At 39.7% G+C, this 27398-nt stretch overlaps 1 protein-coding gene across 2 annotated transcripts in view; it reads left to right on the plus strand.

The window, feature by feature from the left end:
- Positions 1-21753, plus strand: part of LOC133612164 (plasmanylethanolamine desaturase 1) — a 70242-nt gene extending 48489 nt beyond the window's left edge. For both annotated transcript variants that reach the window (XM_061969328.2, XM_061969327.2), the window contains 3 exons: positions 4740-4884; positions 8698-8910; positions 20571-21753. In XM_061969328.2, coding sequence (XP_061825312.1) covers positions 4740-4884; positions 8698-8910; positions 20571-20692 — 480 coding nt within the window. In that variant the 3' untranslated portion in view covers positions 20693-21753. The remainder of the gene's footprint in view (positions 1-4739; positions 4885-8697; positions 8911-20570) is intronic.
- Positions 21754-27398: the final 5645 nt, after the last annotated feature.

Raw genomic sequence — 27398 nt, forward strand, 5'->3', positions numbered from 1 at the left:
ATTTATGTGTATGAGTGCATTTGTGCAAGTTGACTGCTGTTCTGTGGTTTATTAAGATGCTGGATGTGAGCTCTGGGGTTGCACCGGCTGCTGAGCACCACTGAGTTGTTGTGTTACTCTGAATATGTGTGTGTGTGCAGTACTACTTTCCTTTTCTTTCATTTGTCCTCTAATTTAGAGAAATACATTCTGAACCTCAGTTCCCCTTTAGCAGGGGTAGGGAACCTATGGCTCTAGAGCCAGATGTGGCTCTGTTGATGTTTGCATCTGGCTCTCAGATAAATCTTAGCTGACATTGCTTAACACCATAAGTAATGAATAATTCTGCTGGTAATCAGTGTTAAATATATAAAACATTCTCATGCATTTTAATCCATCAATCCGTTTTCTTCCGCACCTGTTCATTAATGGTAAGAAGTATTTGATTTATTATTGGTTAACTTCAGAATAACAATGTTATTAAAAAGAATAAGAGACTTATTATACTCTAAAAATGTGGGTCTTACTTAAAAATGCACGCATTTAGTTGTATTCAGTGTTACAACATATTATATGGCTCTCACGGAAATACATTTAAAATGAAAGCTGCAAGCAGCGTTGGACGGGACCGACTTTTGCTGGTGTTTCCTGCCTTTACCCATTCAACATATCTTTACATGCACATGACCTACCTTTCCTGCATCCTGGGGACACACTGGTGCTTCTTTCTTTCACCCATACAACATATCTATGTAATCATGTAATTTAACCTTCTCTGGTCACGCTGGTACTTCCTGCCTGTACCCATTCAACCTATTTTCACCCCGCACATTACCTACCTTCTCTGCATATTGGGGTCACACTTGTGCTTTCTGCCTTTACCCAGTCAACATATCTTTACCCGCAAAGTACCTACCTTCTCTGCATTCTGTGGTCACGCTGGTGCTTCCTGCTTTTAAGCGGCCATCTTGAGACGGCAGCAGCGCAGCAGCATTAGCGCAGCGGTTCTTTGAAGGCTCGCAAAATCAAAACCGGAGCAGTTATGAAAACTTTTTCATCAACTTTTAATCAAAAGGGTTCAATCTCTCTCCTGTGCTAGTTTGAAGCCGACACGACAAACACGCTCAGAGGAGATAATGTTTTAAAAAAGGTGACTGTTTTGACCCCACTTTTGTTTTGAAGGGGGAATTGCAAACTTCCTGTTGATTTTTGCTGGGGGTTGTCAATGAATGAAATGTAGGTCTAAGTGAGGCCTACATAGAGGTTTTTGTTTCATGTCTCTACGACATTCCTACCGGAAGTTACAAGCAGTTTTGTCTGTGTTTTCTTCCTAAGAGCAGTTTTGTCTGTGTTTTCTTCCTAGCGCAATTTTGAGTTTTCGGGTTTGTTTTTTTTATTAGATTGCAATTTCCGCCAGTCCTGAAGTGTGTGTCCAGTTTGGTGAGTTTTGAAGCAAGTTAAGGGGGTCAAATTACATCTCAAAGAGGCAAAAATTACTGTTTTTACAAAAATGTTGTTTTGAAGGGGGAATTGCCAACTTCCTGTTGATTTTTGCTGAAGGATGTCAGTGAATGAAATCTAGGTCTAAGTCACATCTACACAGGGGTTTTTGTTTCATGTCTCTACGATATTCCTATTGAAAGTTACAGGCTGTTTTGTCTGTGTTTTTTCCTAGGGGGCGCTAGAGCGCAATTTTGAGTTTTGTGGTTTTGTTTTTTCATTAGATGGCAATTTCCGCCAGTCCTAATGTGTGTGTCAAATATGGTGAGTTTTGAAGCATGTTAAAGGGGTCAAATTACAGCTCAAAGAGGCGGCGGTATAATAAAGAATAATAATAAAACCTTACAAATTCAATAGGGTCCTCTGTCCCAAAGGGACATTGCGGTCCCTAAATATTTGTCTTTCATGGCTCTTTCAGCAAAAAAGGTTCCCGACCCCTGCCCTATAGCAAGGGTGTGACACTCATTTTAGCTCAGGGGCCACATGGAGGAAAATGTGTGCACACGCAGGCCCGACTATTAAAATCATGGCATTAAAAGTAAAAAAATAAAGACAACTTCAGATTGTTTTCTTTGTCTTACTTTGGACAAAAATAGAACAAGCACATTCTGGAAATATTACAATGAAAATATAGTGAAAAAAAATACCGGCAGCGGTAAAGTTTATATCCATGAAGGAAAGAAGAAAGTGAATGAATGTTTATAAGTGAATACATTTACATAGGCATAAACATGTTTTCTTTTAATTAATTAACGTTTATGACAACTTTTTTCCAAAACACAATATAGAATGAACAGGATAATGCATACATTTGTTTTCGAAACGCTTACAAAAAAGTGGGACCCCAAAAATGTACTCTGGGACCCCATTTTTAGGACTTGATGGGGGTCCCTGGGACCCCATTTTGAAAATTCCTAGCACTAACACTGATGGAGTACATTTTTGGGGTCCCACTTTTTTGTAAGCGTTTCGAAAACAAATGATAAATGTATGCATTATCCTGTTATATTTCACATTCTATATTGTGTTTTGGAAAAAAGTTGGTGCGTGCAAAACAGCAGCAGGCGGCTGTGGCCTGCGGGCCGGTTCTAATACTAGTCAAATATCATTGACCTGCGGGCCTTGACTGTGACACATAGGTATTAGAGCGTCCAAGTCTTAAGTCAACAGTTCTGCTTTTTCAAATCTGAAAGTATATAAAAATGTCACTCAAGTGTGTGGTGACGGGGGTGAAATCCTTCCAACAGCTCTTATTATCAAACATTATTACTTCAATTTATGAGCTTACTTGGTTCTGTGACGGAGCTTTTTACTGAAAACACTTGTATCTCATATCAATGTCGCCCATTGAAATGAATTAAAATCAGTATAATTGGTGCACAGTTTTAACAAGAAACATGCCCTTTAGGAAGAAAAACTAACTTTTGGAAAATAAAGAATAACAGTCATTTTATAAAGTAATGTAATAATAATGTACAGTATTTTAACAGTGGATTGTGTACTTCTACAGTATCTCCTTCCAGCTGCTTCTCTGTCAAACACACCATTAGCAACTTTTCCATATTTTCGTGGATAAATGTCTGGCACTTAGGTATTATTTTAACACTCTTGCCTGGCGTTGGACTCATTCTGCAGACTAGTGCAGACTAGCAGTGCTACACTCGTATGCTTTGTGACACTCGGTCATGTTTTTGATGATGTATTTCTTTAATTCAATGAATATCATCCACGTAGCACTGCCCTTCACGTTTATTTTCTTCCTTCGCGTGGTTCGAAAACAAAGATGCCAATTTCGGGCCGGTTCTAATACTAATCAAATATCATCCCGGGGGCATTAGATCATTCATTCGCGGGCCGGATCTGGCCCATGGGCCTTGACTTTGAGATGGCTGCCACGTCAATTTGTGTGGCCCCCGAGAGCGTGGAAATATGTGTAAATAAAGTACCTTATCTTTTCTTAATAAATGTACTGTGTACAATTACATATATTTACACTTTAATCACCTCTAATAATTAGGGATGTCCGATAATGGCTTTTTACCGATATTCTGATATTGTTCAACTCTTTAATTACCGATACCGATATCAACCGATATATACAGTCGTGGAATTAACACATTATTATGCCTAATTTGGACAACCAGGTATGTTGAAGATAAGGTACTTTTTTTAAAAAGATAATAAAATAAAATAAGATAAATAAATTAAAAACATTTTCTTGAATAAAAAAGAAAGTAAAACAATATAAAAACAGTTACATATAAACTAGTAATGAATGAAAATGAGTAAAATTAACTGGTAAAGGTTAGTACTATTAGTGGACCAGCAGCACGCACAATCATGTGTGCTTACGGACTGTATCCTTGCAGACTGTATTGATATATATTGATATATAATGTAGGAACCAGAATATTAATAACAGAAAGAAACAACCCTTTTGTGTGAATGAGTGTAAATGGGGGAGGGAGGTTTTTTGGGTTGGTGCACTAATTGTAAGTGTATCTTGTGTTTTTTATGTTGATTTAATAAAAAAACAAAAAACAAAAAAAAACCATTGATACCGTTAAAAAAAAACCCCGATACCGATAATTTCCGATATTACATTTTAACGCATTTATCGGCCGATAATATCGGCAGGCTGATATTATCAGACATCTCTACTAATAATAAAACAAAATATTATATCATACATTTCAAAACAATGTTATTGTTTACTTAAATATCTGCTTGACTTATGATTTCAAAGCAAGTAATCCAAACTGCTCATGTAAAAATGTTACAGAAATTTGTTTTTTACAGTAAAATCCTCTTTCAATATAGAGTAATAATACACTATAAAACACAACCGTAGATTTTACAGTATAAAAAACTTGCATGAATTTTTACGTAAAAAAAAAAAATTATACCGTTTTTCCATTCCATTTAATTTAATTCCATGTATTTTTTTATTTTATATGCTGTAAAAAAAACAAAAAAAAAACTGCAAATATTACGGTAAAATTGTGGCGCCTCAGCTGCCAGTTTTATACAGTACAATCTAAAGATTTGGTTTTGAGAATATACACATTTATATTCCTACTGCATATTATTCACTGTTAAAAGCGGCCCTCTGAGGGCAACCATAACTGCGAACTGGCCCTCAAACTGCGAAGTGGCCCTCAATGAAAACCAGTTTGACGCGCCTGCTCTACATGAACAATGAATATTGCTCTTATGTTGAAATAGTTTTTGAAATGTTGAGTTTTTCTGTTTCTCTGCAGGCGTTTATTCGTCCATTCAGAGAGCATCACATTGACCCAACTGCCATCACCCGCCACGACTTCGTTGAAACCAATGGAGACAACTGTATGATCCCCATTTTGCCACTGGCACATATGGCCTACAAGTTCCTCACTTACACACCAGGTGACACACACACACTCACACACACACACTTATAGGATAAATGCCCACTATAAGAGTGTACTGAATTTTTAATTGAGGGATATAACTGCATACCTGCCAACTACTCCGATTTTCCCGTAATTAGTACGGTTTTCATCAACCTATTCCGGGTTACGGTTGCAGTGATAAAAAAATACGGTTTTTCATTAATTAAAAAATTTTTTTTTTTTTAAAGTTTTATTCACGAAATCACGTAACAACAATGACAATCGACACTGCTTCCCGTAACTTCCTATCGAGCCATTCCGAATGCCATGCGCGAGGCTATTTATAGCACCACTGCCAAGCACGAGGCACTAGTTGTCATTGTTTCCAAACGAGCGAACGATCATGGAATCAGCCGGAGAAAAATCGCAAACGAGTCTTAAACCGAAAAGAAAACTGCAGTCATTCCGTGAAGAATATTCAAAAGCCTATCCGGGAATAATTATCCGTTCCAAAAAGGGTGAAAACTACGCGAATTGCACCTTGTGCAGACAAGATTTTTCGATCGGACACGGAGGAATTAGCGATGTAGAAGACCACGTTGGGACAAAAAAACACGAGTCTAATGCCGTTGCTAGCGATACAATTTGGATTTTAGCCACAAAAAGGTAATGGCACCAATGTTATCTATTGGAATTGTTTAGTACTGTTATACTGTTAAAAGTGTTTGTACTATTTATGCTTTCAAGTCCAAGTTGAAGAAATCTTGTTAAATGTTGACAGCATAACTACCAAAATACAGAAGTATGTCCTTAATATTTTTGCAGTGCTATTTCTGTTGAAAAGTTCAAATGATTACATTAGAGATGTGATGTGCCACTTTTCAAGTGTCTGATGGCTTAAATTAATTTTCATGAATTTTTCATATTTTGAATTCTTTTGAAAGGCTTACAAAAAAACTACATTTGAATTGTAATTCCATGCTATTGACAGGACTATTAATTTGAATGAAGTTAGCTTACCATGTTTACAGTATGATAATTGTGATAGAAATGTGAATTTTAGGCACAGAATATTTTTTACAATTGAACAAGGCAGTAGATTATACAAGCTTGGACAGAAAGTTAATAATGACACCAATTTTTTTTTTAATGGAATTGTTTAGTACTGTTTTACCATTTGTTTACTGTAAAAAGTGTTTATACTGTTTATACTTTCAATTAACAAATTGAAGTCTTGTGAAAGGTTGACAGGATAACTGGCATTAACTGTCAAAATAATTTCAAACTATTGAAGTTATCTTACAGAATAAACATGTCAATCAACCCATATGATTTTTGCTGTAATATTTTTGTTTTGAAAAGTCACTGTGACTGATAGAAAAGTGATGGTTTTAGCAACATTTTAACCTGTCTGAATGCTAATAATCATTTTGCGTTGGGGGGCGAAGGAACCCCCTACCAGGACTTTGTCCTGGACCTACCGGGGCCTGCGGCCCCTGGACCCTGGCTACTAGGTTTTTCTGATTTCAAAAGTTGGCAGGTATGTAACTGGTAATATTCACAAATATCTTAGTTAGATAATAAATCAATATAAATGATATATATGAATGAGGTAGATCCCCTCCACTTGGTCCATTGAAGAGTAGCTTGCAGAAAGAGTGTGTGCACCCCTGATGTAGAGTGGAATATCCGACATCACAAGGAGTGTAACAACCTTTTGAAAGTTGCATTTTCAGGGTCACTGGTTGTGACTCTGAGTGTGTTGCTTGGTGCTGGCGAGGCAGCACAGCTTGTAGGGGTGCTGGGAGTCAGGGAGGCATGTCGGAGTTGCACTGGTAATCGTGTGCACTGACCTCATGAACGCAGGGCGGCACCGGAGGAAGAAGATGAACCGTGGAAGGAGCGTCACATGTTGTTGAACAGGTGACTTCTTCAGCCGACATGTTGGGCTGAAATGAGCTGACATTTAATTGATTTGATTTAAACTAAGCTGTGATTCCAATTTGTAGAATTTTTATTTTTATTGACGGATTAATTTGCCTTGATCAGGTCTGAATTGCACTTTATGAGGTTACAGAGATCCACCTTTAGTTTTTTTCGGGATAGGGCAGGGTGGTGGGAGGCGACATCCACACCTGTCATGTGACCCGCACCGTACATTGACATCTCCACCTGTCATGTCTGTACCTGAAGGGGTCACAGTTAAGGGGGACATAAAGGAGAAGAAAGTAGGGCATGGCGAGGTGACACCTTAGCGTGTCATGTCAAGCATCTGACGGTGACAAGCGGTCACCAGACAAAGACGAGGACCCGAGGTGAAAGGCGTGAGGTGACACCCCCCAGCTGTCATGTCTGCACCTGAGCAGGGGGTCAAGAGGTCGCTGTTTCAACCAAAGAGGGAAGTTGAAGGCCACACAAAGATCATGTGTAGCCAAGGTGGGAAAAAGGTCGCACTCGGTCATGACTTGGCTGAGTGAAGAGTGTGATGTTGGCGGCTTTAAATAGTGGAGATATGACAAATTATTAGGAGTGTAACGATTCCTTTTGATATGTGTGGTTGCCGATACGATTCAGAGACAATTTAATTTTTTTTAAATGATACAATCCCAAACGATTCAGTGAATTGACTTTTTTATTTATTTTTTTTGTCCTGTCCAGCTACTCAGGCAAATCATATAGTTGATGTAGATGCCCACATCGGCTGTACACATTTACTTTACAAAAGAGAAGTGTGGGATACTTCTCTTGTTGCCTTATTTGTATCTGACTTTATTAAATGGATTTATATTATTATTTGGTGCAGCCGGGCCGGAGCAGGAGGGGATAGAAAGAGGGAAAAAAAGGAAGACCGAGAGAGAAGTTGCAGAGACAAGAGGGGGATAAGACAAAGAGACAACAACAATATCAGCAAATAGGATATGTACAAATATGATAGTAAAAGTGATAGCAAAGAAGCAGTTATAAATAAATGATAAATGGGTTATACTTGTATAGCGCTTTTCTACCGTCAAGGTACTCAAAGCGCTTTGACACTATTTCCACATTCACCCATTCACACACACATTCACACACTGATGGCGGGAGCTGCCATGCAAGGCGCTAACCAGCAGCCATCAGGAGCAAGGGGTGAAGTGTCTTGCCCAAGGACACAACGGACGTGACTAGGATGGTAGAAGGTGGGGATTGAACCCCAGTAACCAGCAACCCTCCGATTGCTGGCACGGCCACTCTACCAACTTCGCCAACAGAAATGACAATGAGCATTACTACACCACAAATGGACAAATACCAATAGAAATAGCACTATTGATAATAAATAACAATAATTATTATCAACAATACAACGGTTTCAAAAGCAACAATACATATATGTAATGATAACTTGAAATACAAAAGAAAGCATCTGCGGTCCCCTCCAAGGTTTCTCATTGTCATCCCATTGGGTTGAGTTTTTCTTTGCCCTGATGTGAGATCTGAGCCGAGGATGTCGTTGTGGCTTGTGCAGCCCTTTGAGACACTTGTGATGCAGGGCTATACAAGTCAAGTTTGATTGATTGATTGAAAATGACAATGTGGCAATATTTTCTAACTATTTGGCCACTACTTGCTAAATGTTATATTCAGTACAAATGTAATGTCTCCCCTCCTCATCTCTCTCCTGCTGTCACTCTTAGCAATCCCCCTCTGTCTTCTTGCGTCCCCCCTTACACAGTCCCTTCATCTCGCCGAGGCTCCCGCCAGCACCCTCGCTGTGGGAGTGCTAAACCTTCTTGTGGGCCCTCGTCACTCCACTTAAAACGGTGGTCTTGTAGATGCTTGTGTTAACTTGGTCGCTCTCCCCTTTCAGAGGCCTTGGCGGCGTCCTACCCCTGGGACTGCTACGTCCTCGCCCTGGCGGTGTTCGTCACGTTGACCAACCAGATTCACAAGTGGAGCCACTCTTACTTCGGGCTCCCGCGCTGGGTCACGCTGCTGCAGGATTGGCATGTGGTGTTGCCGCGGAAACACCACCGCATCCACCATGTCTCGCCACACGAGACGTACTACTGCATCACCACGGGTACGACTGTTTCCAAGTTGTTTAGTCAAAGATGATTACTATGTTCAGACTGACGTGGAGAGTAAAGAAAGGTTAGTCGTTGGAAAATGTAGATGTGTGTATGGAACACAATGGTTGGACGGGCGAGAATTGTACCAAACAATAATAGACCAGCTTGGGGTGTCAGTCCAGCAAACTGCACAAAAATGACACATGTTGGTTACTAGCATACTCCATCTATAAAGAAGAGTTGAATAAGGGCTAAATATACTGGATTGGGTAAAAAGTAAGTGTAGCAACAGTGCATCCGGAAAGTATTCACAGCGCTTCACTTTTTCCACGATTTATGTTACAGCCTTATTCTAATATGGAATACATTATTTTTTTGTCCTCAAAATTGTACACGCAATACCCAACAATGTGATTTTTTTAAAACATTTTTTTTTTTAGAGATTTTTGCTAATTTATTGAAAATAAACTAAGAAATCACATGTACCGTATTTTTCACAGTATAAGGTGCTCTTAAAATCCTTTCACTTTCTCAAAAATCGACAGTCCGCCTTATAATCCGGTGCGCCTAATGTACGGAATAATTTTGGTTGTGCTTACCGACCTCGAAGCAATTTTATTTGATACATGGTGTATAATAAGTGTGACCATTAGATGGCAGTCACACAAGAGATATGTGTAGACTGCAATATGACGCCAGTAAACAACACCAAAATGTTATATGTTCCATTGAGAATATAGAACATTACACACGGCGCTCAAAAATCTATCAACATGTTTTAGTACGACTTTTGTAAGCTATGAAGCAGCACCGCTTGATGGATTGTACTGTGCTTCAACATACCAGTATTATTATGGTGTGTGTATAAGGTAAGAAATTATCTGGCGTTTTGTTTCGCAAATATATGCAAAAGCAACTTTTCTTACCTTCTGGTACCTGCTGATACGTATTTGGGATCTGCATAAGTCTTGAAAATTTGCACACGTCCGCCTTTGTAGTCCGTACCGACATCGTAGTCGATAAGCTTCTTCTTTGTCTCTATCTTCTTGTTATGGGACATTCATCCTCCGCTGTTGCTATTTCTAATATAAAGTAGTGTAAAGTTCTTAGCGTATTTTTCGGAGTATAAGTCGCTCCGGAGTATAAGTCGCACCGGCCGAAAATGCATAATAAAGAAGGAAAAAAACATATATAAGTCGCACTGGAGTATAAGTCACATTTTTTGGGGAAATTTATTTGATAAAACCCAACACCAAGTTTAGACATTTGAAAGGCAATTTAAAATAAATAAAAAATAGTGAACGACAGGCTGAATAAGTGTACGTTATATGACGGATAACTGAGAACGTGCCTGGTATGTTAACGTAACATATTATGGTAAGAGTCATTCAAATAACTATAACATATAGAACATGCTATACGTTTACCAAACAATCTGTCACTCCTAATCGCTAAATCCCATGAAATCTTATACGTCTAGTCTCTTACGTGAATGAGCGAAATAATATTATTTGATGTTTTACGGGGCAGCACGGTGGAAGAGGGGTTCGTGCGTCTGTCTTACAATACGAAGGTCCTTAGTAGTCGTAAGTTCAATCCCGGCCTCGGGATCTTTCTGTGTGGAGTTTGCATGTTCTCCCCGTGACTGCGTGGGTTCCCTCCGGGTACTCCGGCTTCCTCCCACTTCCAAAGACATGCACCTGGGGATAGGTGGATTGGCAACACTAAATTGGCCCTAGTGTGTGAATGTGAGTGTGAATGTTGTCTGTCTGTCTATCTGTGTTGGCCCTGCGATGAGGTGGCGACTTGTCCAGGGTGTACCCCGCCTTCCGCCCGATTGTAGCTGAGATAGGCTCCAGCACCCCCCGCAACCCCGAAGGGAATAAGCGGTAGGAAATGGATGGATGGATATTTTACGCTAATGTGTTAATAATTTCACACATAAGTCGCTCCTGAGTATAAGTCGCACCCCCGGCCAAACTATGAAAAAAACTGCGACTTATAGTCCGAAAAATACGGTACTTATATCTGTCAGTAAAAGCGCTAAAACATACCAGTGTAGTGAGTTTACATTATTCACCCAAGGAACTTTAGTTACTAGAGAGTTCCGGTCGGACGTTTTTTCACGGACGCATTTCCGGCGTTGTTGTTGCACTAGTGAGCCACGGATGAGGAGATGTATGGCGTCACATTAGTGCCAAAAATCCGAGCGCATAAAAACTGTTATCGCGCGCTGATTCTCCACTTCGTGCGCGCGCGACACCTTTTGGGCGCGTGTGGTGCCTTTCTGCGCGCGCGCGACGCCTTTCTGCGCGCTCTCTGTGTACTCCTGGCATCTCTCCTCGCGCTGTCATGTTTCTTTTTGGCACTTTGGGGGCGGGTATGCTTAGACGGCCCCTTCTTTCTGATTGGTCAGGCGAAAAATGCTGAAAAATGCTCAGAGCCAATCAGAAGTAGAGCAGGGCGGGTCATCGTCAATATGTATCAAGATTTACGGAGGAAGAAGTGGATAAAAAAAATGTCGCGCGCTGATGGTTATTTCATACCACATAAACACAATACAGGGAAATACAAAATGTGACCCAAATAAATAATAAGACAACAAACACCATAATCACATCTTTCAGCCAGAACTGGTCCACCAGCAATAACATCCAACCATAACATTATTTTATATTTTCACTTCTTCTTGAACATTTGTTTTCTAATTTATGGAATTTCTTTTGATTCAGCCATAAAATTAATGAAATAATCTTTGAATTTTGTTTTTAAAATGTTAAAAATAGCTTTTAATAATGTATTCTGAAACAGTTTAAAATAATCAGAGAACTGACTAACACTGACCCTACACAACTATGTTGCACAATTAAGTCTTTTTTTTTTAAAGCGAAAGAGGTAATTTCAACAGGTACAGCATCCTATGTCATATCTACATGTAATAAGATTTGTAACAAGGCAAACAGTTTGTAAATTGGTCGAAAATCGAGCAAGTTATGGTAATTTAATTAGTACATGTACCATTGACATCAATGTAATGATTGAGGCTAGCTGTCCGAGGTAAGATGGCTACAACGTTGCTACACTGGAGAATGATTGGTCATATGAAAAATGCTCAGAGCCAATCAGAAAGAAGGGGCCGTCTAAGCATACCCGCCCCCAAAGTGCCAAAAAGAAACATGACAGCGCGAGGAGAGATGCCAGGAGTACACAGAGAGCGCGCAGAAAGGCGTCGCACGCGTGCAGAAAGGCACCGCGCGCGCGCAAAAAGGCACCACACGCGCGCAAAAAGGGTGTCGCGCATGAAGTGGAGAATCAGCGCGCGATAACAGTTTTTATGCGCTCGGATTTTTGGCACTAATGTGACGCAATAGAGATGCTGCTCCGTTATTGATTGAAGTAAAGTCTGAATGTCATTAAAACAGTTAGCTCCATCTTTTGACACTTCTTCCACTCCCGTCCTTGCACGCTACACCGCTACAACAAAGATGACGGGGAGAAGACGCTGTCGAAGAAATAAGACCGCCCACAAAACGGCGCATCCTGAAGCGACTGTCAGAAAGCGACTTGAAGATGATCTGTAAAACATCATCTATGCAACATTTTGACCAAAGAACCACCATTACATGTTATGTAGACCACAAGGAAGTCTTTTACATTTATAAAAAAAAAATCACAATATGACTCCTTTAATGCGCTCTATAACCCGCTGCGCCTTTTGTATGAAAATAGACCTGCGCCCTATAGTTCGTAAAATACGGTACATAAGTATTCTCAGCCTTTGCCATGAAGCTCAACAGTGAGGTCAGGTACATTTGTCTCAACTGATCATCCTTGAGATGTTCCTACAGTTTAGTTAAATTCAGTTGATGAAACATGATTTGGAAAAGCACACACCGGTCTATATTAAGGTCCCACACTTGACAGTGCATGGCAGAGCACAAACCAAGCATGAAGTCGGAAGGAATTGTCTGTAGACCTTCAAGACAGGATTATCTCCAGGCAGACATCTGGGTAAGAGTACAGAAAAACATCTGCTGCCTTGAAGGTCACAATGAGCACAGTGGCATCCATCAGGGAATGGAAAAAAAGTTTGGAACCACCAGGACTTTTCCTAGAGCTGGCTGGCCGATTGAGAGAGGTGACCAAGAACCGATGGTCACTCTGTCAGAGCTCTGTGGAGAGAGAGGAACCTTCAAGAAATGGTCTCTGCAGCAATCCACCAATCAGGCTTGCATGGTAGAGTAGCCAGACTGAAGCCATTCCTTCGTAAAAAGCACATGGCTGCCCACCTGGAGTTTGCCAAAATGCACCAAAAAGACTCTCAGACCATGAGAAACCAAATTCTCTGGTCTGATGAGACAATATTTAACCCTTTACTGTGAATGCCAAGCATCATGGTGGCAGAATGATGTGGGGATGTTTTGCAGGAGGAGGAACTGGGGAAAATAGTAGTCAGGATAGAGGGAAAGATGAATGCAGCAATGTAAATAGACATCCTGCATGAAAAGCTGCTACAGAGCACTATTGGACACGGTTCATCTTTCAGCAGGACAACGACCCTAAGCACACAGACAAAGTACTATAGGAATGGCTTCAGGACAACTCTGTAAATGTCCTTGAGTGGCCCAGCCAGAGTCCAGACTTGGAGAGATCTTAAAATGGTTGTACACCGACACTTCCCATCCAACCTGATGGGGCTTAAGAGGTGCTGCAAAGAGGAATAAAGTTAAAGTACCAATGATAGTCACACACACACTAGGTGTGGTGAAATTTGTCCTCTGCATTTGACCCATCACCCTTGATCACCCCCTGGGAGTTGAGGGGAGCAGTGGGCAACAGCGGTACCGCGCCCGGGAATCATTTTTGGTGATTTAACCCCCAATTCCAACCCTTGAGGCTGAGTGCCAAGCATGGAGGTAATGGGTCCCATTGTAGTAGACTTTGGTATGACTCTGCCGGGGTTTGAACTCACAACCTACCGATCTCAGGGCGGACACTCTAACCACTAGGCCACTGAGTAGGAATGGGCTGAACTGTCCAAAGATAGCTGTGCCAAGCTTGTGGCATCTTATTCAAAAAGACTTACCAAAGGTGCTTAAACAAAGTATTGAGCACAGGCTGTGAATACTTATGTACATCCATCCATCTAGGGCTGCAACTAACAACTCATTTGATAATCGATTAATCTGTCGATTATTACTTCGATTAATAATCGGATAAAAGAGACAAACTACATTTCTATCCTTTCCAGTATTTTATTGAAAAAAAAAAACGCTTACTAGCAACATACTTATTTTGATTGTTGTTTCTCAGCTGTTTGTAAATGTTGCAGTTTATAAATAAAGGTTTATTAAAAAATAAAAAGTAGCCTCTGCGCATAGCATAGATCCAACGAATCGATGACTAAATTAATCGCCAACTATTTTTTATAATCGATTAGTTGTTGCAGCCCTACATCCATTCCATCCATTTTCTACCGCTTGCCCCTTTTTGGGGTTGTGATTCTTTATTTTTGATACATTCTTAAAAAGCTCTAAAAAAATAGTTTTCCCATTGTTATTATGGGGTGTTGTGTGTAGAATTTTGAGGACACAAATCAATGTATTCCATTTTGGAATAAGGCTGTTACATAAAATGTGGTAAAAGTAAAGCGCTGTGAATACTTTCACTTTATGTACAGGCCTTGACCATGTATGGCACTGTATTTATGGCACCAATATGTAGCAATTGATGATAGGGATGTCCCGATCCAGGTTTTTGCACTTCCGATCCGATACCGATATTGTTTTTGCATTTCCGATCCGATACCGATACTGACCGATACCGATCTATCCGAGCATTTATTAAAGTTTAAAGTTATTTAACCTACTTAGTTGTCAGAATCATGTTGAAAAGGGTTTTAGTACTCTTGATAACAACTAGCCAGCTGAATTAGGGGAGTTTGAATAATACACAATGGTTGGTAACAATAAACTGACCTGTTTATTTAAGGATAAACACAAAATAGACAAAATTATACATGACAAACAGAAATGGCATCATTGAACTAGGGCTGGGCGATATGGTCTTTTTTTAATATTGCGATATTTTAAGGCCATATTGCGATACACGATATATATCTCGATATTTTGCCTTAACCTTGAATGAACACTTGATGCATATAATCACAGCAGTATGATGATTCTATGTGTTTTGATTGATTGATTGAGACTTTTATTAGTAGGTTGCACAGTGAAGTACATATTCCGTACAATTGACCACTAAATGGTAACACCCGAATACGTTTTTCCAGGGGTCCACTTAAATTGATTCATGATACAGATATATACTATCAGATATATACTATCATCATAATACAGTCATCACACAAGATAATCACATTGAATTATTTACATTATTTATAATCCAGGGTGTGGAGGGGGGCGCCGGATGTAAGTGTCAAAAAGACAGCCAAAAGAGTTTGATATGAGAATAAATCTAAAGTTAAAATATAGGGTAGAAATGCACCCATTTGCAGGAAATGTAGTCTTGATTTTCAAAATTTTCTTTCAAGGCTTGCATGTCTACATTAAAACATTCTTCTTCATACTGCATTAATATATGCTACTTTTAAACTTTCATGCAGAGAAGGAAATCACAACTAAAAAAATCACTAATTTTTTCATACGGTGTTGATGTGGAAATTTTTGCCTCGGCATTTTGATGGTGTGGGCGTGTGGCACCGAATGGAGATAAGCGTCTCGACAGACGTCACAATATTTGAACAATGATGACGAAAACTGTTTTCTCTGTCGTGTCGGTGTGTTGAAAATTATTATGCGCTTATTTTTTTATTTGATTTTGTGCGTGGCATATAATTGCTATGCGCAGAGGACGCTTAAACAGTGCGCAATTGCACAAGCGCGCACCTTAGAGGGAGTGTAGCTCGCACGGCTGCGCTAGCATCACAGCTAACGTTAGCCATGCTGCTACCTCTCTGCTCGGGGAGGACGTATACGTATGTGACGTATGACGTGACAGTATGTGACGTGTGTAAGAAGGTGTGCTGCTGTCTGTGAGAGGGAGACACAGGAAAGAGTGAGAAGAGCCTGTCGTGTAATGCCAGCAGCTAAAAGCAACTGCGTGAGAATTGTGGATGTGTTGAAGGTGTGCTGGAAAATGCGGAACGGAAATTATGGAGCAGCAGAAAAGTGGAATGTATTATTTAAATCGGTGCGTTGGAAAACACGGACGAGAGTTTCTTTTTAAACTGGATTTGGATCGGCATTTTCCCATGCCTTGCCGATACGCAATTTTTGGCAAATATCGGCAGCCGATCCGATCCAAATATCGGATCGGGACATCCCTAATTGATGATAACAGTTATTTGTGTGCCTGTCTAGAAAAAAACCTGGTGAAGTGATCAAAATGCTCAAAACATTGTATGCGGCAGGCGGCCATTTTAGTGTTCCTTACTTGAAGCCCATGATGGCTGAATGATTTCCACTTTAAACGTCTGACAAAATGGCAGTTTTCTTATGAATAACTGATACGAAATGTTGTGTTTGCGTGCGTGAGGGCCTGTAATAGATCCACATCCACTCTTCTCCCCGCACGTGGGTAGAAGGGAGAGGGTACACAAGGGGGGTTGAGCTCGTACGCCACCCTGCTGCCCCAGTGGACGCCAGATGTTGTTGCATACTCCAGCATCTGTGTGCAGACTAGTCTTTTTGACCTCTTCACGGTTTCTAACCTGTGTGTGTCTGTGTATTTGTGGGTTGGTGGCGGTCCACGGGGGGTTGTGACAGTACCCCCTCCCCATCCCCCTGCTCCCCTAGCGAAGCTGCCTTGGCCTGGCTTAGATTCCACCGGGGCTCGCCTAGCCGCCTTTGTGTTTGCCACCGGCTGACAATCCCCATGTATATTTAATGCTAACCTGCTGTCTGTTCTAACAAATAGGACTTCACAGGCTGAGGAAGGGTGGGGGGACAGGGGTGCAGGGAAGGAGGATGAGGAAAGGATGGGAAGCAAGCAGGGATTTGGAGGAGGGGCGTAGACGAGTGGAGGGAGCGACGTACACGAGAGTGATATCAAACACAACTTTACTGTCTTGTAGCGGCATGGGTCACTGAAGGGACACCACGCACACACACACACATACACACACACACACACACACACACACACACACACACACACACACACACACACACACACACACACAGGCTATAGGCACACACGCTCACACCACGTGCGCACACAGCCCCCCAGCCATAGCATGCACCCTATGCAAACACATCAGCTACAGTACACACAGTCTCTGTTTGCTTCTTGTTGCTGTGATAATATATGTCACTTGTCTCGTCTTTGAAGTAGACGCACACACGCGAGCGAACAGGTGCCTTCATTTCCACGCAAATGTACAGTACAGGACAAAAGTTTGGACACGCCTTCTCATTCACAACACAACTGATGAAGCAAGAAATTCCACTAATCAACCGGGGTTGAAAACCATTTCAGGTGAGTACCTCTTGAAGCTCATCGAGAGAATGCCAAGAGTGTGCAAAGCAGTAATCAGAGCTAAGCGTGGCTATTTTGAAGAAACTAGAATATAAAACATGTTTTCAGTTATTTCACCTTTTTTTGTTAAGTACGTAACTCCACATGTGTTCATTCGTAGTTTTGATGCCTTCAGTGACAATCTAAAAAATAAAGAAAAGGCATTTAATGAGAAGGTGTGTCCAAACTGTTGGCCAGTACTGTACATCATTTGTGTGTGAGGATCTGTCAATCATGCATGAGTGAATGTTAAAGATACAGACTTAACATATGAGTACAAAAGGTGGTGTTGGCTTGTCTGAAGAAAAAAAGAGGAGTGTGTACTGCTGATGTACTCAAAATAGACCAAAACAATACAAAAGCATGATTTACTTGTGGATTTTACTCCTCACTTCCTGTCATGTCTTTAAAGGACCCTTATATTTTCAGCCCCTGAAAATGAATCTGGCAGTCATTTCCCAATTATATCAATTACCGTATTTTTCGGACTATAAGTTGCACTGGCCGAAAATGCATAATAAAGGGAAAAAACAAATAAGTCGCATTTTTGGGGGAAATGTATTTGATAAAAGCCAACACCAAGAATAGACATTTGAAAGGCAATTTAAAATAAATAAAGAATAGTGAACAACAGGCTGAATAAGTGTACGTTATATGAGGCATAAATAACCAACTGAGAACGTGCCTGGTATGTTAACGTAACATATTATGGTAAGAGTCATTCAAATAACTATAACATATAGAACATGCTATACGTTTACCAAACAATCTGTCACTCCTAATCGCTAAATCCCATGAAATCTTATACGTCTAGTCTCTTACGTGAATGAGATAAATAATATTTGATATTTTACGGTAATGTGTTAATAATTCACACATAAGTCGCTCCGGAGTATAAAAAAAACTGTGACTTATAGTCCGAAAAATACGGTAGTTTATTATTTTATTTTATTATTAGTAGTCGGTAGTTAACTAACTGTACTTAGAACCCCAGACTCGCTATGCTGCTCCTTATTGGTGTCACGTCATCTACACAACTGGAGCCCATTTCCCTGTGTAGACAGTGTGGATAAAAGCATGTAAAACTAATGTTTTTATGACGTAATTGCATGTTTCTGCACCCCTGGTCCACGATTACTTCAAAACTGATATGTTTAACATTATAAGTGTTCGATACTACCTGTGTCCCATTTATTGTAACAAGTTCACAGATGAAAATTACAGCATTGCTCTCAATCAACCATCAGCTACTGCCGAGAGGATAGAACCCCCATCAATAATTATTTTATAGTCTCCAGCAAGTCCATTGGGTCCTGAGGGACCAGGAATGGCCAAACGAGTCATCGCAAAGGTGGGGGCGAGTCCAGGGAATAATAGTCCAGGTGGCTTTGGCACAACAAGGACATCAGGACACGAGTTGGATGGCCATCAAACTTGTGTAACTGATTAACTGTACTTATATTCATATTAGTTTTAAAAGTCAACATTCTCCCAGTCATAACAGTTTCATGGTGTTTTGACGACACGATGGCCTTGCTAGGAGTCAGCCTGACATGTGGAGTGTGTGCTACAAGCAGAGCAAAAGTTGAAGAGGAAGCTTGAGAGCAGGGGTGCTCATTACGTCGATCGCGAGCTACCGGTCGATCGCGGAGGGTGTGTCAGTCGATCACCAGCCAGGCATTAAAAAAATAGTCCTAAAAATGAGCGATCATAAATCATCACTATGACGTCACTTTCGTCACTTGATTGACATTCACGGCACCCGAGGGTCTTCTGAGATGACGCTGGCTGCTGCCAGATCATTAAAATTACCGACTGGAAGGCGAGAAACACTTTATTTCAACAGACTCTGGCGCCGTACCTGTCGTCAAAACTCCAAAGACCGACTGCACAGTTGCACAGTTGCGCTAACAAAATAAGAGTCTCAGAAATCTGGCGTGCACAAGCTAGCAAGCTACGGACTTTGCCGACAATGTATTTCTTGTAAAGTGTATACAAAGGAGTACGGAAGCTGGACAAATAAGATGGCAAAAACCAACCACTTTCATGTGGCATTGGACAGAAAGGAGGAATTTTTTTCTCCTCCATTCGTTATCAGCACCACTGTCCAATCAATGCAAGTAATCAGAATCAGGTAATACACCAACTTATATTCTTGTCTTCATGAAAGAAAGGAATCTGTGTTAAACATGCTTGTATTATCTTTAAACACCTTTAATTTTTTAACAATATTAAGTATGTGTTAAACATGCTTGCATTATCATTAAACATCTTTAACTTGTTAACAAAAACATATATTTTATAAATAAGTAAATATAAATGATATATATGAATGAGGTAGATCCCCATGACTTGATCAATTGAAAAGTAGCTCGCCTGCAGAAAAAGTGTGAGCACCCCTGCTTTAGAGAGTGATGTGAAATGCAATATGGGTATTTGTGTTTATTCAATACAATATTCTAACAATAAGCAAAAAAGTATGATAAAAGAATCACCATTTCCAGATTTCCCTGCTCCTCTTCCCCTTCCATAGTCTGTTTCCTCATGCTCTGTCAGCATTTCCTTAAGCATCTTGAAGAAAACATCAGTAGAAGAGGACACAAAATGGAATACTAGCAGCTTACCTTCTATTTGTCTTTTTTTTTTTTTTTTTTAAAGCAACAGGTCTGCTTTATTTTCTCTATTTTTTCCCTACAGGCTCTGACCTAATCTTTCTTCCTTCCTTTTTGGGATCGCATTTGAATTGAGTTTTTTTCAATCCAAACTCCGCCCGGTCAGAATCATTAAAACGTTCCTTGGTCCATTTGACTGGAGAAGTCTTTACTGGAAATGTATGCAGACTAACCCCTTCTTTAGTCGTATTGCTACAACTTGCAACAGTGCATCTGCCATACTTGCTAAAACATTGTGATGGAGATGTTACCAAAAGACATCCATCCATCCATTTTATACCGATTGTCCCGCCTACATTTTGGAGTTAAAAAGTAGGTGTTCCAAAATGTGCTGAAACTGAAACTACTGTGTCTATTTGGGGGTCATTTTACCAGAACTATGAAGTAAGTGCCAATGTTGTCAGCATTAGAGGAGCCCTTTAATCTATTCTTTCTATGGTGTCACGTTCCATCCACCGCAGGCTGGTGTAACTATCCACTGGACCAGCTGGGTTTCTGGAGACACATGGAGCGTCTGATTGAGAGACTGACGGGTCAAAAGCCTCGCTCTGACGACTTGGCCTGGGCTAAGAAGACCGACTGACAGATGGGCTTGCATATGGAAACATAGCAGATAAGAAGAAGATAGATGTATGGGGAGGAAAGCACACACACTGTACATTATACATTTTCAGTGCATTCTTCATTACTGTATTTCTGTGTGTGCAGAATTGTATCTAAAAAGGTTTGTGGAAAAAATGCCTCGTAGTTCCACTGATAGCAGTCAATCATCTTGTTATTGAATGCTCATTTTAACCAATCAGGTGTAGTATTGTTTTAACGTCTCGTAGGAAGCTTTTGGAGGTTGGGCTCTCCAGGAGTGAGACCATGCTGCCTCTCACACAAACACACACACACACACACAATTCAACCCCTCGAGCCCCACAGTGTCCATTCACAGGTACGTTACTTTAACAACCTCCAAAGTTAAAATCCTGCTCTCTACACCTTTTATTCTGTCATTCCAATGTTGTATAGCCTTTCATATAGCATAAACAAGACAAGAAAGTATCTTAAAACTGACAAACTTCTGTTTTAAAACTGAATATTTTATTGGAATATGAACAGGCTCATCAAAAGTCCTAAATTAAGGTTTAAAAAGCTGCATTTTTAATAGTAATTACATTGCTTACTCGTTTAACTGCAGAGGGTACCAGGCATGTAATAGTGTTGAGTCAATATTAGCACAAGGCCTTTAATTAGATAAACGCACGAGTGTATTAATTGTGAATAATATAATGAATTAATTTGACAGTAGCTTTTTGATACATAACAGAGTTGTACCAAGGGCCTGATCTACTAAGATCCAAATAACAAGTGTGCAAATTATAAAATTAAATGTACCGGTATGCTTAGTGCACAGGTGTGAAACTTAACGCCCGGGGGCCAGATCTTGCCCGCCACATCATTTTATCTGGCCCGCAAACACCTGGAAATGATACGTGTCAATAAAGTACTTCATATTTTCTCACTAAATGTAATTGTTTTTCATTTTGACAGAAAAAAAAAAAATGTACTGCTTGAAATTGCATACCTTTTAACTTTAATAGTATCCAATATTACAGTATGTTATATTTTCCCAAATAAAAAATACTAAACTTTACAGCATACATTTTACGTTCTTTACAGCATATTACTGTAAATTGAATAATTACTGTTTGACTGTTGACTGAGCTGCCAGCTTTTGACTGTAAAATCTACGGTTGTTGTTTTTAACGGTGTATTACTGTAAATGGAAAGACGGTACATTTGTTTTTACAGTAGAAAAACTGGCAGCTACGTTGCCAGAATAAAAAAAAAACTTGTATTGTTTTTCCATTAACAATATAATGTTGTAAAAACCAATGTCAATTTAACACAAAAATTCTAGCAACTAAGCTGCCAGTTTTTTCTGTAAAAACAAATGTACCGTCTTTCCATTTACAGTAATACGCTGTTAAAAACAACAACCGTAGCTTTTACACCAGGCGTAGGGAACCTATGGCTCTTTTGATGACTGCATCTGGCTCTCAGATAAATCTTAGCTGACATTGCTTAACAGGATAAGTAATGAATAATTCAGCTGGTAATCACAGTGTTAAAAATAACGTTCAAAATATAAAACATTCTCATGCATTTTAATCCATCCATCCGTTTTTTACCGCACCTGTTCAAGAAGTCGCATTAACGGTAAGAAGTATTTAATTTATTATTGGTTAGCTTCAGAATAACAATGTTATTAAAAAGAATAAGAGACTTATTATACTCTAAAAATGTTGGTCTTACTTAAAAATGCACGCATTTAGTTGTATTCAGTGTTAAAAAATATTATATGGCTCTCACAGAAATACATTTTAAAATATTTGGCTTTCATGGCTCTCTCAGACAAAAAGGTTCCCGACCCCTTTTTACAGTCAAAAACTGGCAGCTCAGTCGACAGAATTTTAATGTCAAAAAAACAGTAGTAGTTTTTCAATATACAGTAATATGCTGTAAAATGTACTGCCATTACTTGCCGTACTGTTTTTCCCATTTACCGTAAAATGTTAAACAAAAAAACCCACTATTTTACAGTAGAGATTTGTAAATGTAAAGTTTTTACTATAAAATCGACAGTTTAGTCTACTTAAAACAATTTATATAATTAATAATGAAATCAAATTCATATATTATTCACTGTTACAAGCGGCCCTCAGATGGCAGCCATAACTGCCATGTGGCCCTCAATGAAAACCAGTTGCGGGTGATTTACTAAGACTGTACAGTTGACAAGTGCTTACCGTCTTATTTAAATGAGGATTTTGCATGTACTCTAGCAGCTGTCACCATGGAGACACTTTTCCTTTTGTATGCAGCTGATCAAGATAAAGCACAAAAAATGTTGAAGAACATGCAGCACACACACCTTTTATAGGTTCATATATTGTACTTTCGGGGCGTTAGAGCGCACCAACCACATTTTTGAAGAAATAAATCTTTTTACATATATTAGCCACACCAGACTTTTAGGCACAGAAATGGGAAATGTCTGCGAAAACGCGGAAATCCACGTTTTAAGTTGTTGCGCCAAAATATGACTGCTGTTGTATTTGCTTCACCATGAGGGTGGTGTTTCTCGGGATGAAAACAAAAAACAAAGGAGGAAGCAGCGTGAAGGTCAAAACAGTCTATTTGATACTTTTAAGCAAGGTACAAAGTCGTTACTGTCTTTTTCGGACTATAAATCGCAGTTTTTTTTCATAGTTTGGCCGGGGGTGCGACTTATACCTTTCGACTTATGTGTGAAATTATTAACACATTACCGTAAAATATCAAATAATATTATTTATCTCATTCACGTAAGAGACTAGACGTATAAGATTTCATGGGATTTAGCGATTAGGAGTGACTGATTGTTTGGTAAACGTATAGCATGTTCTATATGTTATAGTTATTTGAATGACTCTTACCATAATATGTTATGTTAACATACCAGTTGGTTATTTATGCCTCATATAACGTACACTTATTCAGCCTGTTGTTCACTATTCTTCATTTATTTTAAATTGCCTTTCAAATGTCTATTCTTGGTGTTGGCTTTTATCAAATACATTACCCCAAAAAATGCGACTTCTACTCCAGTGCGACTTATACATGCTTTTTTTCCTTCTTTTCGGCCGGTGCGACTTATACTCCGGAGCGACTTATACTCCGAAAAATACGGTAAACAAAAGATGATCATGACACTAAAAAAAAAAAAAATTCGCACAGGAGAAACAAAAATACGTCCTTGTCAAGGAGGGAGATATACAAACGCAAGCTGGCGAGCCCGGTATAAATAAGGAGCCCGATTAACTAGAAACAGGTGGGAACACTGATTACTAACTGAAGACAGGTGTGGAGGGCAGCGCTCGGAAAGTGATTACGTCACAGCAGGATGAAACAAACAAGGGGGAAGAAAAACTAAATAGTAGCGCAAAAACATAACCTAACACAAAATAGGGAGAAATAACCAAAACACAAAACTAGGCACGACCTGACATAACAACTTCCGCGTTTTTTAAAATGAAAGTAGGATCTAAATAAAATTTGTTGAACGCTCGCCTCAGCTACTTGTTGTTACTCTTGCCTGAATGCTGCACTGAATTGCAGGAGAGGGAAATGATCAGGGACGCCCAAACAAGCTCGCTGGTTAGCATCATCTAGCTTTGATTTAAACTTTTATTAGTATATTGCACAGTACAGTACATATTCCGTACAATTGACCACTAAATACTCGAATAATTTTTTCAACTTGTTAAAGTTGGGGTCCACGTTAATCAATCCATGGTAAGCTGGCTTACTTGTTGTCGCCTGCGTTCGCTCTCCGAGCCACAAGATTGACAGCTTTCTACTTTGCTGCTCATCATATTTGGATGATTTTAATCCCAACACCGTTTGTTCCGAACCAGTTGTAGTTCTCAAGTATTTATTAGTAGCCAGTGAGAAGGTACATTTGACACAACACTATATTTATTAGCCAAGGAAGGGCGGCTGCAGCATAGTTGCCAAATGGAAAATGCTTTCTGCGTTCTTTGCATGCATGTTGTATAATTTGACATGACATGTTCAATGATAATAAATGTAGGAGCCTAAATGATGTTTAAGTTCATTTACATTTTATGGAAGGTGTTTTATGTTTATTCAGCCAAAACGGGACTATTTACATAATACGAAAATGTATATATTGCATGCTTAGAATAATCATAAGGTACACTTTATTTGTAATTATTAAATTTGTCTGAATAATTTGATGTACTACTATTTTATACTGCTTTAATACAGTGAAGATTACGTAACTGTTTAATTGCATATATGGCGGAAGGATCTGTGTGGTAATATGGTTTGGACACAACGTATTATGGGCAATGGCAGTCAGGTATGGTGGAATTGACCTTACTCTTACTTTTTCTAACTCTTTCTTACTGTAACAAACTCGCTTCATTTTGCCATTCATTTGTTCCCACGTCGTTATAGTTTTACGTTTTTGAATGATTAAGTTCACAAGTAAACGATACAAAACGAAGAATAGCGTTTGGAGTTTTGTTTGTTGTTGCCGCAGCAAGCGGGAGCAGGAGAAAGTAGAGGAGCGTCAAGCTAAGGCTTCATTAGGAAACTACAATAATGTTAGTAAATGATGTACTAAAACTCTGGTACATTACATGCGACATGAGTCAAAAATACAGCCAAAAGAGGTTGGTGGATGAGAATAAATCTAAAGCCAAAATATAATGTAAAATGCACCCAACTGCAGGAAATGTAGTCTGGATTTTAAAAAATGTATTTCGGGATTTGCGTGGTAGCACTTTGTGCTGATAGAAATGTTCCTCTTTTTGTCAGTGTTCTTCAAAGTGCCTGATTTTAACCATCGTTATAAACACCCGTCCATTTTCCTGTGACGTCACACAGTGATGCCAACACAAACAAACATGGCGCATAGAACAGCAAGCTATAGCGACATTAGCTCGGATTCAGACTCGGATTTCAGCGGCTTAAGCGAGTCAACAGATTACGAATGTATTGAAACGGATGGTTGTAGTGTGGAGGCAGGTAGCGAAAACGAAATTGAAGAAGAAACTGAAGCTATTGAGCCATATCGGTTTAAACCGTATGCAAGCGAAACCGACGAAAACGACACGACAGCCAGCGACACGGGAGAAAGCGAGGACGAATTCGGCGATCGCCTTCTAACCAACGATTGGTATGTGTTTGTTTGGCATTAAAGGAAACTAACAACTATGAACTAGGTTTACAGCATATGAAATACATTTGGCAACAACATGCACTTTGAGAGTGCAGACAGCCCAGTTTTCATCAATTAATATATTCTGTAGACATACCCTCATCTGCTATCTTTTCCTGAAAGCTGATTTGTCCAGTCCAGTTGGAAATGCATCTGCTTTGAGTGTCGCAGGCTATCCACACATTCTTGCCATCTCTGTCGTAGCATAGCTTTCGTCGGTAAAGTGTGCGGAACAAACGTCCAATTTCTTGCCACTTTCGCATCTTTGGGCCACTGGTGCAACTTGAATCCGTCCCTGTTCGTGTTGTTACACCCTCCGACAACACACCGACGAGGCATGATGTCTCCAAGGTACGGAAAACAGTCGAAAAAACGGAAAATAACAGAGCTGATTTGACTCTGTATTTGTAATGTGTTTGAGAAAATGGCGGATTGCTTCCCGATGTGACGTCACGTTGTGACGTCATCGCCCCGAGAACGAATAATAGAAAGGCGTTTAATTCGCCAAAATTCACCCACTTAGAGTTCGGAAATCGGTTAAAAAAATATATGGTCTTTTTTTCTGCAACATCAAGGTATATATTGACGCTTACATAGGTCTGGTGATAATGTTCCCCTTTAAATAGGTAAGTAGGTACTATACAAATGAAAGAAAACTGTTCACACAATGTAAGGTCACCTTGAATACTGCGCTAACCGGTTCATAAACACATAACACTGCTGGTCTGCCAGAGAATAAGAAGACAGCACAAGGGAACCATGAATTGATTAACGTGGACCCCAACGTAAACAAGTTGAAAAACGTATTGGGGTGTTACCATTTAGTGGTCAATTGTACGGAATATGTACTGTACTGTGCAATCTACTAATAAAAGTTTCAATCAATCAATCAATCAAAAAAGGGATCGTGTTGCAACCTTAGCAAGTCAGATAGTCCTTTTCAAAAAAGCTGTTGATGACTGACATTTACAGTACATAAAGTATTATTACTCTTAACAAGCCCCTCCCCCAATTACACTCAGCAGCTCCGTCTAGCAGTTGTACAAATATTTATTTAGCCCTTTTTTTTTTTTTTTTACTCCCTTTCTGCATATATGTCCTGGTTGAATATGCAAATGCAACAAGTATGTCACCCTGCCACAAATAGATCGCAGTCCTGTGGAGACTCTGCACTATTTGTTAACGCTGCTGTGCGCACCTGTGCTCCGTGACCTCATGTACATGCATGACTATCATGGTGGACAAAGAGCCGTTAGGTTCCTGGCAACACTGGTGCCTTACATGGCATTTTTTTGTGTTTTGATCTCTCATTTTTGAATGTACCAGGGGCCTTCTGTGTGTCGGAAATAAAGTTGATGATAGATACCCAAATAGCAGCTGGTATAGGACTCCACAATAGTCATCAATAATGTGCCTCAGTAGGTGCTGCTGTTTTGCTTAGCAACACCACTCAATTGGGCTCAGCAGTTAACTCTTTCATGTCCGCCAGTATTTGTTATAAGCCAGGGGC

Source organism: Nerophis lumbriciformis, linkage group LG10 (genome assembly GCF_033978685.3).
Source record: "Nerophis lumbriciformis linkage group LG10, RoL_Nlum_v2.1, whole genome shotgun sequence".
Classification (NCBI taxonomy): Eukaryota; Metazoa; Chordata; class Actinopteri; order Syngnathiformes; family Syngnathidae; genus Nerophis; species Nerophis lumbriciformis.